The sequence below is a fragment of the Wickerhamomyces ciferrii genome, contig 00178, assembly GCF_000313485.1.
Source record: "Wickerhamomyces ciferrii WGS project CAIF00000000 data, strain NRRL Y-1031 F-60-10, contig 00178, whole genome shotgun sequence".
In the NCBI taxonomy this organism is placed as follows: Eukaryota; Fungi; Ascomycota; class Saccharomycetes; order Phaffomycetales; family Wickerhamomycetaceae; genus Hansenula; species Hansenula ciferrii.
Genome location: NW_011887562.1, coordinates 124,549 through 135,595, shown reverse-complemented (window position 1 = coordinate 135,595; position 11,047 = coordinate 124,549). Strand labels below are relative to the sequence as shown.

The 11,047-nt window shown below is 29.9% G+C and overlaps 7 protein-coding genes across 7 annotated transcripts; 4 read left to right on the top strand and 3 right to left on the bottom strand.

Annotated features, from left to right (window-relative positions):
- Positions 1 to 606: 606 nt before the first annotated feature.
- DDE1 (Dde1p) lies at positions 607 to 2,157 on the top strand (the record flags this gene model as incomplete). Its single annotated transcript, XM_011274856.1, has 1 exon — positions 607 to 2,157. One exon carries the CDS (start codon positions 607 to 609, stop codon positions 2,155 to 2,157), a length of 1,551 nt encoding a protein of 516 aa, XP_011273158.1.
- A 228-nt stretch (positions 2,158 to 2,385) lies between these two features.
- Positions 2,386 to 3,351, top strand: BN7_4621 (Calcium-binding mitochondrial carrier protein; the record flags this gene model as incomplete). Its single annotated transcript, XM_011274855.1, has 2 exons — positions 2,386 to 2,456; positions 2,520 to 3,351. 2 exons carry the CDS (start codon positions 2,386 to 2,388, stop codon positions 3,349 to 3,351), a joined length of 903 nt encoding a protein of 300 aa, XP_011273157.1.
- Positions 3,352 to 3,419: 68 nt separating this feature from the next.
- Positions 3,420 to 4,005, bottom strand: BN7_4620 (uncharacterized protein; the record flags this gene model as incomplete). Its single annotated transcript, XM_011274854.1, has 2 exons — positions 3,420 to 3,917; positions 3,988 to 4,005. The coding sequence occupies 2 exons, from the start codon at positions 4,003 to 4,005 to the stop codon at positions 3,420 to 3,422; spliced, it is 516 nt and encodes a 171-aa protein (XP_011273156.1).
- Positions 4,006 to 4,254: 249 nt separating this feature from the next.
- Positions 4,255 to 5,376, bottom strand: BN7_4619 (Apoptosis-inducing factor 1; the record flags this gene model as incomplete). Its single annotated transcript, XM_011274853.1, has 1 exon — positions 4,255 to 5,376. One exon carries the CDS (start codon positions 5,374 to 5,376, stop codon positions 4,255 to 4,257), a length of 1,122 nt encoding a protein of 373 aa, XP_011273155.1.
- A 225-nt stretch (positions 5,377 to 5,601) lies between these two features.
- GPI14 (glycosylphosphatidylinositol-alpha 1,4 mannosyltransferase I) lies at positions 5,602 to 6,852 on the top strand (the record flags this gene model as incomplete). Its single annotated transcript, XM_011274852.1, has 1 exon — positions 5,602 to 6,852. One exon carries the CDS (start codon positions 5,602 to 5,604, stop codon positions 6,850 to 6,852), a length of 1,251 nt encoding a protein of 416 aa, XP_011273154.1.
- A 252-nt stretch (positions 6,853 to 7,104) lies between these two features.
- On the top strand, positions 7,105 to 7,842 carry SKI6 (exosome non-catalytic core subunit SKI6; the record flags this gene model as incomplete). The annotated part of the gene is made up of 1 exon (XM_011274851.1): positions 7,105 to 7,842. One exon carries the CDS (start codon positions 7,105 to 7,107, stop codon positions 7,840 to 7,842), a length of 738 nt encoding a protein of 245 aa, XP_011273153.1.
- A 57-nt stretch (positions 7,843 to 7,899) lies between these two features.
- BN7_4616 (Muscle M-line assembly protein unc-89) lies at positions 7,900 to 10,999 on the bottom strand (the record flags this gene model as incomplete). Its single annotated transcript, XM_011274850.1, has 2 exons — positions 7,900 to 10,816; positions 10,902 to 10,999. The coding sequence occupies 2 exons, from the start codon at positions 10,997 to 10,999 to the stop codon at positions 7,900 to 7,902; spliced, it is 3,015 nt and encodes a 1,004-aa protein (XP_011273152.1).
- Positions 11,000 to 11,047: the final 48 nt, after the last annotated feature.

Below are 11,047 nucleotides of genomic sequence, written 5' to 3'. Positions count from 1 at the left end.
GGTCCAACTCAATTTACCAATCTACATTTTTAAAAACTAAGCTTCTCGTTAATGGTGTATAATATATTATTATATATTATATATATAAATTTTAATTAAAATATTATATAATTAAATTATATATTAATCGCGTTTATATATATATATATATATAACAAATATATATAATTGTATACAAGTTCTATATCATGTTATAATAATATATATATAGATAATATAAGCTACCGATTAGTTAAATATAATATACGTCTATAATATTCAATTATATATTAAATTATTATGACGTTTTCTCGGCCGATATAGTATGTAACAATAAATACACATATTGAAATATTACCAGAATCAAACGAAATATCAAAGGAGATCTAAAGTACTGAATATATTATAAGGAAGAAAATGAAATCTTTCAAGCTGATAATCAGAAAAGTCAGTATAATTAAAATATTTGATATTTGTGGTATAACACAAAAACCACGATAAATTTCGTATACCCGATTTTGAATTTTTTATACGAAAAATATGTCAGATCATGAAAAGATTTTGAAAAGATTTAAACAATATATTCAGTTCAATTCACCTCAATTATAGGATCATTAGCTATAAAGAATGTGGAAACTGGTGGCCAGTGTCGTGTTGGTTCTATGGATCTCATCGTATCTTTATTCTCTTTACTTGGATTCTCAAAAAGATATCCATGAATTAGCCCTTAAAGAACAATCAAATATTTCACCCACTAGGAAAGAAGATGAAACTGCAATTTATAGAAACAATCAAACACCTCATGGATTACCTTTAACCACTGGATTACAAGTTAGACATGGATTCAAATTAAGAAATGGAAATTTAAGAGATGTATGGTCAGTTATTATGAGTAAAAAAAATATTAATAACTTGACATTTTTAAATCAAGGTATTGAAACAATAGTTGATATTTATACATTGAATAGTGCCATTGGTAAAGTTGCTAGTTTTGCTAAAGAACATAACTGTCAAACTATTGGTACTACAGCTCCATTATACTCGTTTGAAGGGTTTGTTACTACAATTGCATGTTTTGTTAATGGGTTAACTATCCATAATTTTAATCATTTACCAAGATCAACACCAAAAGATATAGATTTAATGATTATACCAGAATCTGAATTAAATTTTGCCCTTAAATTAAATTTTAAATTAATATTAGTAATTTGTGAAGACAGATCAAAAACTTTTAAACAATCAAATTTAATCAATTGGAGTATATTGGGTGATCTATTTGAAACAAAACTTGAAAAATATGAATACAAGTACAAACCAGAGTATGATGATGGTACACCATATATTGAAACCCATAATTTCAAAACAACAAGCTATTCACATCAAAATTTTGTTAGTTCAATTGCAGCTACTACAAAAGAATTACCACTTGGACATGAATTAAACAATCAAGATAAAATTTTAATTGGATATGAAAGTTCATCTGTTAAATATTTGTCCAAAATTTTAACAATTTTATTATTTGGTGGTTCTATAGTTTTAGGGAATAGTAATGATTCTATTTTCAAACCAGATTTAATTGGAAAATATTCAATAACTATCCTAGCAGTTGATTCCAACACAGCTAAAAGATTTTTCTTGAATAGTGAAACTTTGAAGCAATATAATGGTTTGATAAATTCAATCTTATTTAAAAGAGCACAATATTTATTAGGTAAAGGAATTTTCACCCAATTTGCAAGTTTATCAAAATTTAAAACACTAAGACTTATTTATATTGATCAATTAAATGAAAAAAATCAACAAATCTCCATCCCAGATTTAAACAAAATTAGAGTTATATCAAATGCAAGAATCATAACTGAAAGATATTTCCCTGGAGTTATAGGACCAATTTTAAGTACAAATTTTTATGACTATAGAATTTTCACCAATCCCAAATTAAAAAATCGTGGTACTTCATCATTATCATTAGAATTGAAACTTTTTAAATATAAAGATTTAGATATCGAGAAAAGAAATGGTGAATTATGTATTCGTGGATTTATAATTGGTAAACCAAGTGATCATGAAGATCTGATTAATGCAATTCAAAGAGGTGAAGAAGTTGGAAGTGAAGGATGGATGCCTACTGGGATCATTGGGAAACTTGGTGTCGATGGTTGTTTCTATGAGAGCTAATCAAGCAATTAAATAAATGAATTAAAATGAATTAAAATGAATTAAAATGAATTAAAATGAACTTTTGTAGATTCTCGTTTAGTCTTTCCACCGCTTAACAGCGTGTGTATCTATGTGTTTTATACCGAAAAGAATTTGGTGAAAAATATCAAAATGAATCATTGAAACCCAGTAAATAACCAGTAAATTTGATCAGGTTCTTAGCCCAATTGGAAGTATACAACACAGATGAGTAAAGAAGAACAAAAGAGCCAGGCCCCAGGTGGGTGGATCGGTTTTGTTGCCGGTGTGGCAAGTGGGTGAGTTCCAAAATACCATAGTTCAATTGTAGGTGGGTATTAATACTAACAATGAAATTATAGATTCATGAAAAATTTAGTTGGTCATGCTCCAGATTCAATCAAAGTTAGACTACAGACAGACACAGTGAAGAGATATAATGGTGTGATAGATTGTTGTGTCAAGACTTATAAGACCCAAGGTGTTCGTGGATTTTATTTGGGATTTACACCACCTTTAGTTGGTTGGTTAGTTATGGATTCTGTAATGTTGGGATCTTTACATAATTATAGAAGAATTATAAAAAGGAATTTTTATCCAAAGGAGGAGAAATTAGACTTAAAGGGGCTTGTTGGTGCTGGTGTCTTAGCTGGTTGGACTGTTAGTTTCATTGCAGCTCCTATTGAATTAGCTAAAGTTAAATTACAAACTCAATATGGTTCTAAAACTGAAAGTAAATATTCTGGACCAATTGCAGTTATCAAAGATGTTTACAAGACAAATGGTCTAGGTATAAATGGGTTATTTAAAGGTCTTATATCAACATTAATTTTCCGTACAAATTTCATAACATGGTGGGGGTCTTATGAATTAATTACAAGAGGTTTGAAAAAAAATACAAATATGAATGATTTTTGGATAAATTTCACAGCAGGTGGTGCTTCTGCAAGTGCTTTTTATATAACTGCTTATCCATCAGATGTTGTTAAGTCTTATTTATTAGCAGATGATAGATTTAATGGTTCTTTTAAAAGTTGGAAATTAGCAGCTAAGGAAATTTATCAAACTAAAGGTTGGAAAGGTTTCACCAAAGGGTTTACTCCAGCTTTTATAAGAGCATTCCCTGCTAATGCTGCTGCTCTAGCTGCTTTTGAAACTGTGTTGAGGGTTACAGGTGCATCTTCTTCTTCATAAGCATATATAGATCATAAAATAAAATATTCTAGATAAAATGATAATATAAACAATGTAGGTAAATATAATTATATTTCAGCAATTTTTTCAGTTTCAGTTCCATTATTTTCTTCCACTTCATCAGCAACATTATCTTGTTCTTCCTTTTCCTTTCTTTCCTTTTCTTCTTGTTCTTTCTTTAATTCCCATGGTTTTTTCCTTTCTTGAGCAACATGTTGACTTGTTTGACCTTCCAAGACAGTATCAGGGATTTGTTTTATACCAGGGACTTCTTTACCAGCAATTATAAGCTCAACTAATTCTTGATAATTTGAAGAATATTCAGGTTCTGCGTTTAATTGATTTGATTTCCATTCTTCATAATCTTCAATATTTAATATATTACCAGTTTGTTGACAAAAATAAAAAGTCTTAGCCTGGATTTCTAATCTGCTTTTTTCATCTGTTGGTATTTCTGTGATTATTTCTTGTATTTTACCATCATTTTGTTGATTTATTTGATCTAAATAAGATTCATAAACATTTTCAAGACCATTCTGAATATTGTTAGTTTCATTACCAGATGACTCAAAATAGATAAGAACTTACTTTAAAATCTTCATTTTCAAAATTGAATGCTTCAAATTCACGATATACAGCTTCTTGATCACTCATTGTACTATTATCTTCTAGTTCTTTAAAAAGTATAGATTATCTATTGTCAAATGATGAAAAGTTTCTAATATTTCGATTGTTCTGGAGATAATTACGCTTGAAAGTAGCATGTGCTGAGTCATCGCAGGCACTGTAGTTACATAATCAATATAACCAAAATTATTGAAAGTTAGTTGAAGTATCAAATATTATGTATTAAAAAGTTAACTTAGGTTGTTTCTAAATTGTGTTTATTATTTTATAGGTTTATCAGTTGTCATATGTCATTTTTCTCCAGCTTGAAACGAAAAGATCCTTCGATTTAGCCATTGCGATCAAGAATCTAGGTAATATAACAGTCCCAATCAAAGGGAAAGGATACTGACCAAATCCATCATTTGGACCCAATGATACACCAGCTGGAATATTTTCATTCTCAAAAGTTGAAGCATCAATCAATTTGGCATTTGATCCATCTTGTAAATAAGATGTAACATTTGATGCAATTGTTGGGATCCAATTATGTAGTTTTTGTACACCATGATATTGGAAATCTGTAACATCACCTATGGCAAAAATATTACCTTTTGAATTAGCTTTAACTTTGAAGTTTTTATTAGTACGGATAAATCCTTTATCATTAGTTAATTCAGAAATTTCATTTTTGGGGACAATTGGTTGTACACCAATACCGATGTAAATCAAGTCAGCTTTTATCTTTTGATTACCATTGATGATTACTTGTCCCTTATCTGACTCTGTAATTTCACCTTTAGATTTCAAATACAATTTAATTTCGGTTTCATCAAACCATTGAGTAATCTTAGTGCGGAACTTATCTGTATAAAATGGTGAATCTGGTAATAACTTATCAGAATTTTGAATGATTGATACCCTTTTCTTTCCAGACTCGATATCATCTTTGTATATATGATACAATTCACCAACAAATTCAACATTCACAAACCCACCACCAATAAATACAATATCATTAGCATTCTTAATTTTTTCACCTTCAGATTTGTAAAAACCTTTATAATCATTACCATAAACAGCAGAAGTAGATATTGGATTTGGCCATTTAGACCCGGTGGCAATAACAAGAGCATCAAACTCAATTACTTCACCATTTTCCAAAGAAACACTTGATTCATTAAAATAAACCACTCGACCTTGGATAATTTCAACATCTTCATCAATAACCTCACTCAAAGGAGCAAACGCATCATAGTTGTTACTGAATGGTACTCTAACCAAAGCTGGGAAGTAACCAACATGATCTGAAGTAGTAATTAGCTTGACTGAATCATTCTTTCCCAATTTTCTCTTGATACTATTGGCACTCGCACCACCAGTGAGACCAGCACCGACAACAACCACTGTTTTACCCATTTCCAGCTCTGAATTTTCTTATTTATTCAATTGATTCCCCTTTCTAAGCCCATTCCTTTTGGAATATTATATCTTTTATGGTGAATATTCACAAATCCCTGAAAAGCCCACAGTTAAAAGTCCACTTTAATCCTCAAGTAAAAAAAATGAAAAATTGAGGAAAAGTGTCAAAAACACCAAACAATCAAAAACGTCAACAACACCAACAATCATAGAGCAGAAACCATGTCAAAGGTCAATGAGAAGCAAAGAAACTTCACAATCCCCTTAATTTTGGGCTCTACTTTGTTCAGGATCGGATTCTTCTTATTCGGTTTATATCAAGATGCTCATATGGAGGTTAAATACACAGATATAGATTATCTAGTGTTTAGTGATGCTGCTAAATATGTTTATGAAGGAGGTTCACCATACCAAAGAGAAACGTATCGTTATACACCGTTATTGGCTTGGTTATTGATACCCAATGCTGTTGATGAAAAGCTATATTCATTTGGTAAAATTTTATTCATTATTAGTGATTTAATTACTGGTGTATTAATACTCAAAATTTTAGATCTGATCAATATTTCTCAATTGAAAAAATTGATTTTGAGTTCTATTTGGTTATTGAATCCAATGGTTATTACTATAAGTACTAGAGGAAGTTCTGAAAGTGTTTTAACTGTGTTTATTATGGCCTTTGTCTATTTATTGATCAAACAAAAAGTTATTTTAAGTGGTCTTTTCGCTGGGTTAGCTATTCATTTCAAAATTTATCCAATTATTTATATTCCAACTGCTGTGATATACCTTTCCAATACTAGTAATTCCAAAGGTCCATATTATATTTTGGCATTAATTAATAAAAAATCAATATTGTTCACAATTTCATCAGTGATTTCATTCACTTCATTAGGTACATTAATGTACAAGATTTATGGTTATGAGTTTTTAGAACATTCATATATTTATCACTTATCAAGACTTGACCATAGACATAATTTTTCAGTCTATAACATTTCATTATACTTTGCATCAGCTTTAAAATCCACAACAAATTTTGAAAAATTTACATTAGATTTTACAACTTTAGCATTTTTACCACAATTAGTTATATCAGCAATTATTTTACCATTTGTGTTTACAAAAAAAAGTTTAACAACTACTTTATTTTTACAAACTTTGACATTTGTCACATATAATAAAGTTATGACTTCACAATATTTTATATGGTTTTTAATTTTCTTACCATTTTCATTAAGAAATTCAAAATTATTAGGAGAAAATAAAGTCCAAGGTATCACATGCTTATTATTATGGATCATTTCACAATCATCATGGTTATTCTTTGCATATAAACTAGAATTTTTGGGAGAAAATACATTCTTCCCTGGATTATTGTTAAGTTCAAGCTTTTTCTTCTTATCAAATAATTATGTTTTGGGTACTTTTATAGATGATTTGAACAGAAATTTGATATCAGATGGTATCTAATGATGAAACAAGTAGAATTAAATACACATTTGACAAACAAAAATTTAAATCTTTTGTAAATAATCTTGATTAATACGTAAATTAATTAATTGGTTATATTGATTACATAATCACAGCCTAAATTTTTTTTTTCCTATACCGAATATCAAAATTATAAGTAAACTATGAAAATACAACTTCAACAACATAAACCTTAAAGATCCAAGCAATAAATTTGAAGGTCTTGATCCATAAATTTGTTTTTCTCCCAAAATGTCAAGACTAGAACTATACTCACAAGAAGGTCTCCGTATGGATGGTAGAAGATGGAATGAACTTCGTCGTTTTGATTGTCGTATCAATACACATCCAAATTCATCAGATGGTTCATCATATGTTGAACAAGGTAATTCCAAGATCGTTTGTATCGTTAATGGACCAATGGAACCTCCAACAAAAGCCCAATTATCTACAACTGGTGCTACATTAAATTTAAATTTAAATGTTACTCCATTTAGTTCAATTGATCGTAAAAAAAGATCAAAAAATGAAAGAAGAATTCAAGAAATTATAACTTCATTGAAAAGAACCTTTGAACAATCAATAATTATAGATAAATATCCAAGAACTACTATTTCCATTAATGTTCATGTTTTGTCATTAGATGGTGGTCTTATATCTTCAATTACAAATGCTATAACGTTGGCACTTATAGATGCAGGTATTGCAATGTATGAATATATTAGTGCAGTTTCAGCAGGTTGGTATGATAATACACCATTATTAGATTTAAATTCACTAGAAGAAAAAGATGTTTCATATTTAACTTTAGCTGTTGTTGGTAAAAGTGAAAAATTAGCTTTATTAATTTTAGAAAATAAAATACCCTTGGATCAATTAGAATCTGTTTTAGCTATTGCAATTGCTGGAGGTCATAGAATTAGAGATATTATGGATAAAGAAGTTAGAAGACATGGTGAACTACGGTTATCAAAAGTTTCAAATAAATGAAATAAAAATTTCTTATATACTCATATTTAGATTAAATATAAAACATTGTGTCCCTTCTTAATTATCATTATTCTTTAACATTTTTTTACCTCTTGTAAATATACCTTTAGCAAGACTTTGAGCAGATGATGAAGTATCTTGGAATACTCTTCTTTTATGTAAGAAACTTCCCATATTATTTGTTATATTATGTTTTTTGGCTGTTGTAGAAGCATCTGCATAAGCTTTTGCCACATGTAAATTTCCAACATTACTTTTATAATTTGAAATATTTGGAGAATTTTTAGAATGTAATAACCATTCTTCTAATCCTAAAGTTAAATTTGTTTCTTCTATTCTTGCTTCTCTATATCTTTGAATTCTTTTTTCTGTATCATTTATACCACTAATTTGTTTCATATTATAATTTGTATTTTTATTACCTGATATCTTGGTAATATTTAATTTTGAAATTGTATCAGAACTTTTGTTTTCATGTAAAGTTGGTAAATTTGTATTTGTAACCCCTAATTTTTCATGGAAGTATTGTCCATCATTTGATAAATTTGTATCAGTTGTATTCAGTGGTATATGAAATGGTAATGAAGTTTTAGATTCTGTTTGATATGAAGCACCTAGACTCTTATTTTTATTATCAACATTATCATTATTATTATTACTATCATTATCTGGTGTACTTAAATGAACACTATCAGTATCTGAAGTACTAACAGTATTATCTAAAGAAATTGAAGATTCATCATGTTCATGAGGGATATTACTTAATTCGTCATTTGATTTATTTAATTCTTTGTCTTTTGTTTCAATAATTGAACCTCTATCTTCGATAATTTCACCCATTGAATTTCTTGTATAATTATCTAATGAAGGTAATGGTGGTGCAGTACCACTAATAAATTGATCTCTAAAACTATCTGTATCTGGTCTCCAATGTCCAAAATTAACTGATAAAGTAGGATTTAAATTACCATCTTTACCACGAGCTTGTTGTTGTTGTCCTTGTCCTGGATGTTGTTCTGGTTGTTGAGGTTCATTACCAGTTTCAGAAACAGTATCTGGAATAAAAGAACTCATTGAACGATTTTCTAATTGATTCAAAGTTGAATCACGATCACTAACTTTAGAATATCTATATCTTGATTCACTTTTGATTGAAAAACTTCCAGTTGATAAAGATCCAGAACTTCTAACACTTAATGCTCTACTATCTCTTGGTTTTAAATTATTTTCATTGTCACTTGAGTCTGCATAATCATCAAAATAATCATTAACTGAAGAATAATATTGTGATAAAGTTCTTGGTGCATCTGAACCACGTTGTTCTGGAGATATTTCTTGAACTTCTGGTGATTTTTCTTCAACAAATGGTTCAGGTGTTGATTCAACAGGTATTGGTTCAGATTCAATGGTTTGTGGTTCAGGTATATGATTATTATTATGTTGTTGTGATTCAAAAGCTCCACTATTGTCATTCAAATCTGGGGTATTAATAATACTACTTAAATAAGCATGATCTTTAAAATAATCATCTTTTGAACCATCTTGAATTGAAGTATTTGATAATTCTCTTCTAATTTCTTCAATTGATGGAGAGCCTGGATCATCTGGATGTTGAATATGTAAAGTATCTGTATCTGAAACATCTGAATAATCAGCACCAAAATTTGTCGGTACTCTTAATGATCTTGAATCTGATGGTTGTGGTTCTTGTTCTTGTTGTATTGATTCCTCATCTCTTGATTGGGGATCTTCAGGAATGTGTTGTTGTACTTGTTGTGGTTCTTCATATAAATGATGTTTAGGTTCAGGTACTGGAGGTATAGATGGCACTTTTAATGAATATGAAGGCTCAAGTTGATCATTTGAAATTTGTTCTTGTGATGAATCATCATGAATCTTATCAACAGGCTCTGATGAAATTTGGCTGATTTGAGCAGGTTCAATGTTTTTCGATCCGATTTCTTGTATAGAATCATCAGTATCATTAGCTGGTGATTTTGAACGATGTTCAATAGGTGATACAGATGATAAATTATCTTGATAATTTGCCTTTGAAAAACTTTCAACACTTGGTGATCTTTCCACTGAATGAGGTTCTGGTTTTGATTCTTCCAAGAATGAAGATTTAAATCTATTTGATGTTGGAATATATTCTTCATCTTCACTATCTTCAATTTGTGGAATTAAATCATTTTCAGATTCAATCTCTTCTTTTGAATGATCATCATAATCACTATTAGTTGATGGGAATGGTTGGAAATGACTACCAGTTGGTTCACTTGTTACAGAATCATTCACAAGTTCATCGATAGATTCTTGATCTTTTTGAGTTATTGATTCAGTTTCAAGCGGCTTCTCAGATTGAGGTTCTTCGTAAACTGGAGTTTCTTCCTTTTGATGATCAACTGTACTTAAATGTGTTTCTTCTGGGAATGGTTGGAATGAACTTGATGTAGCCTCTATAGTTTCCTCAATTGGGGTTTTTGAAGGTAATTCATCAACAGGTTGTACAGGCTGTACAGGCTCAACATGTTCAACAGGTTCCACTGATTTTTCCAAATTTGGAGATTCAAGTTTTAAGTCAAATCTTGATTCAATTGGTGATTGTATAACAGGTTGAAATCTTGAACTTGATTGAGGTTTATAATCTTCATCATCTTCAGAATCTTCATTATTTAACATATCGACATATTCATCACGTTCTTTTGGTTCTTCTTCTTCTTCTTCTTCTTGTGCATCAAGATCAATATCTTGGAATTGATTTGTATTTATCTGAGGAGTACCATCTCCATCAAAACTATTAGCATCGTCATTAAAATCATCATCATAAGGTTCTTCATGAAGTTGTACATTCTTCTCATCATCATTTTTTTGAGAATCTTGATATTGTTTCAAATGTTCAGTGGGAATAGGTGGCAATTGTGGTACAGGTGGGACCTCTTGATCTTCATCTTCATAGTATTCTTCCTCAACCCTATATCAAATTCGTTGTTAGTATCAAAAGACATCACAACTCATCTTGGAATGTTGATCCAATGGGCTATAAATATCATACTCACCAATCGTCGTCCCCCCAATCGTCCCCATCATAGTTGGCGGTTGACGCTCTGACCCATCTCGTGGACTTCTTTCTCTGTACTTTGTCTTCAAAACTCATCTTCAACCTGGTTCAAATCAGCTTCCTTTCTGAGATCAAATCAGATCA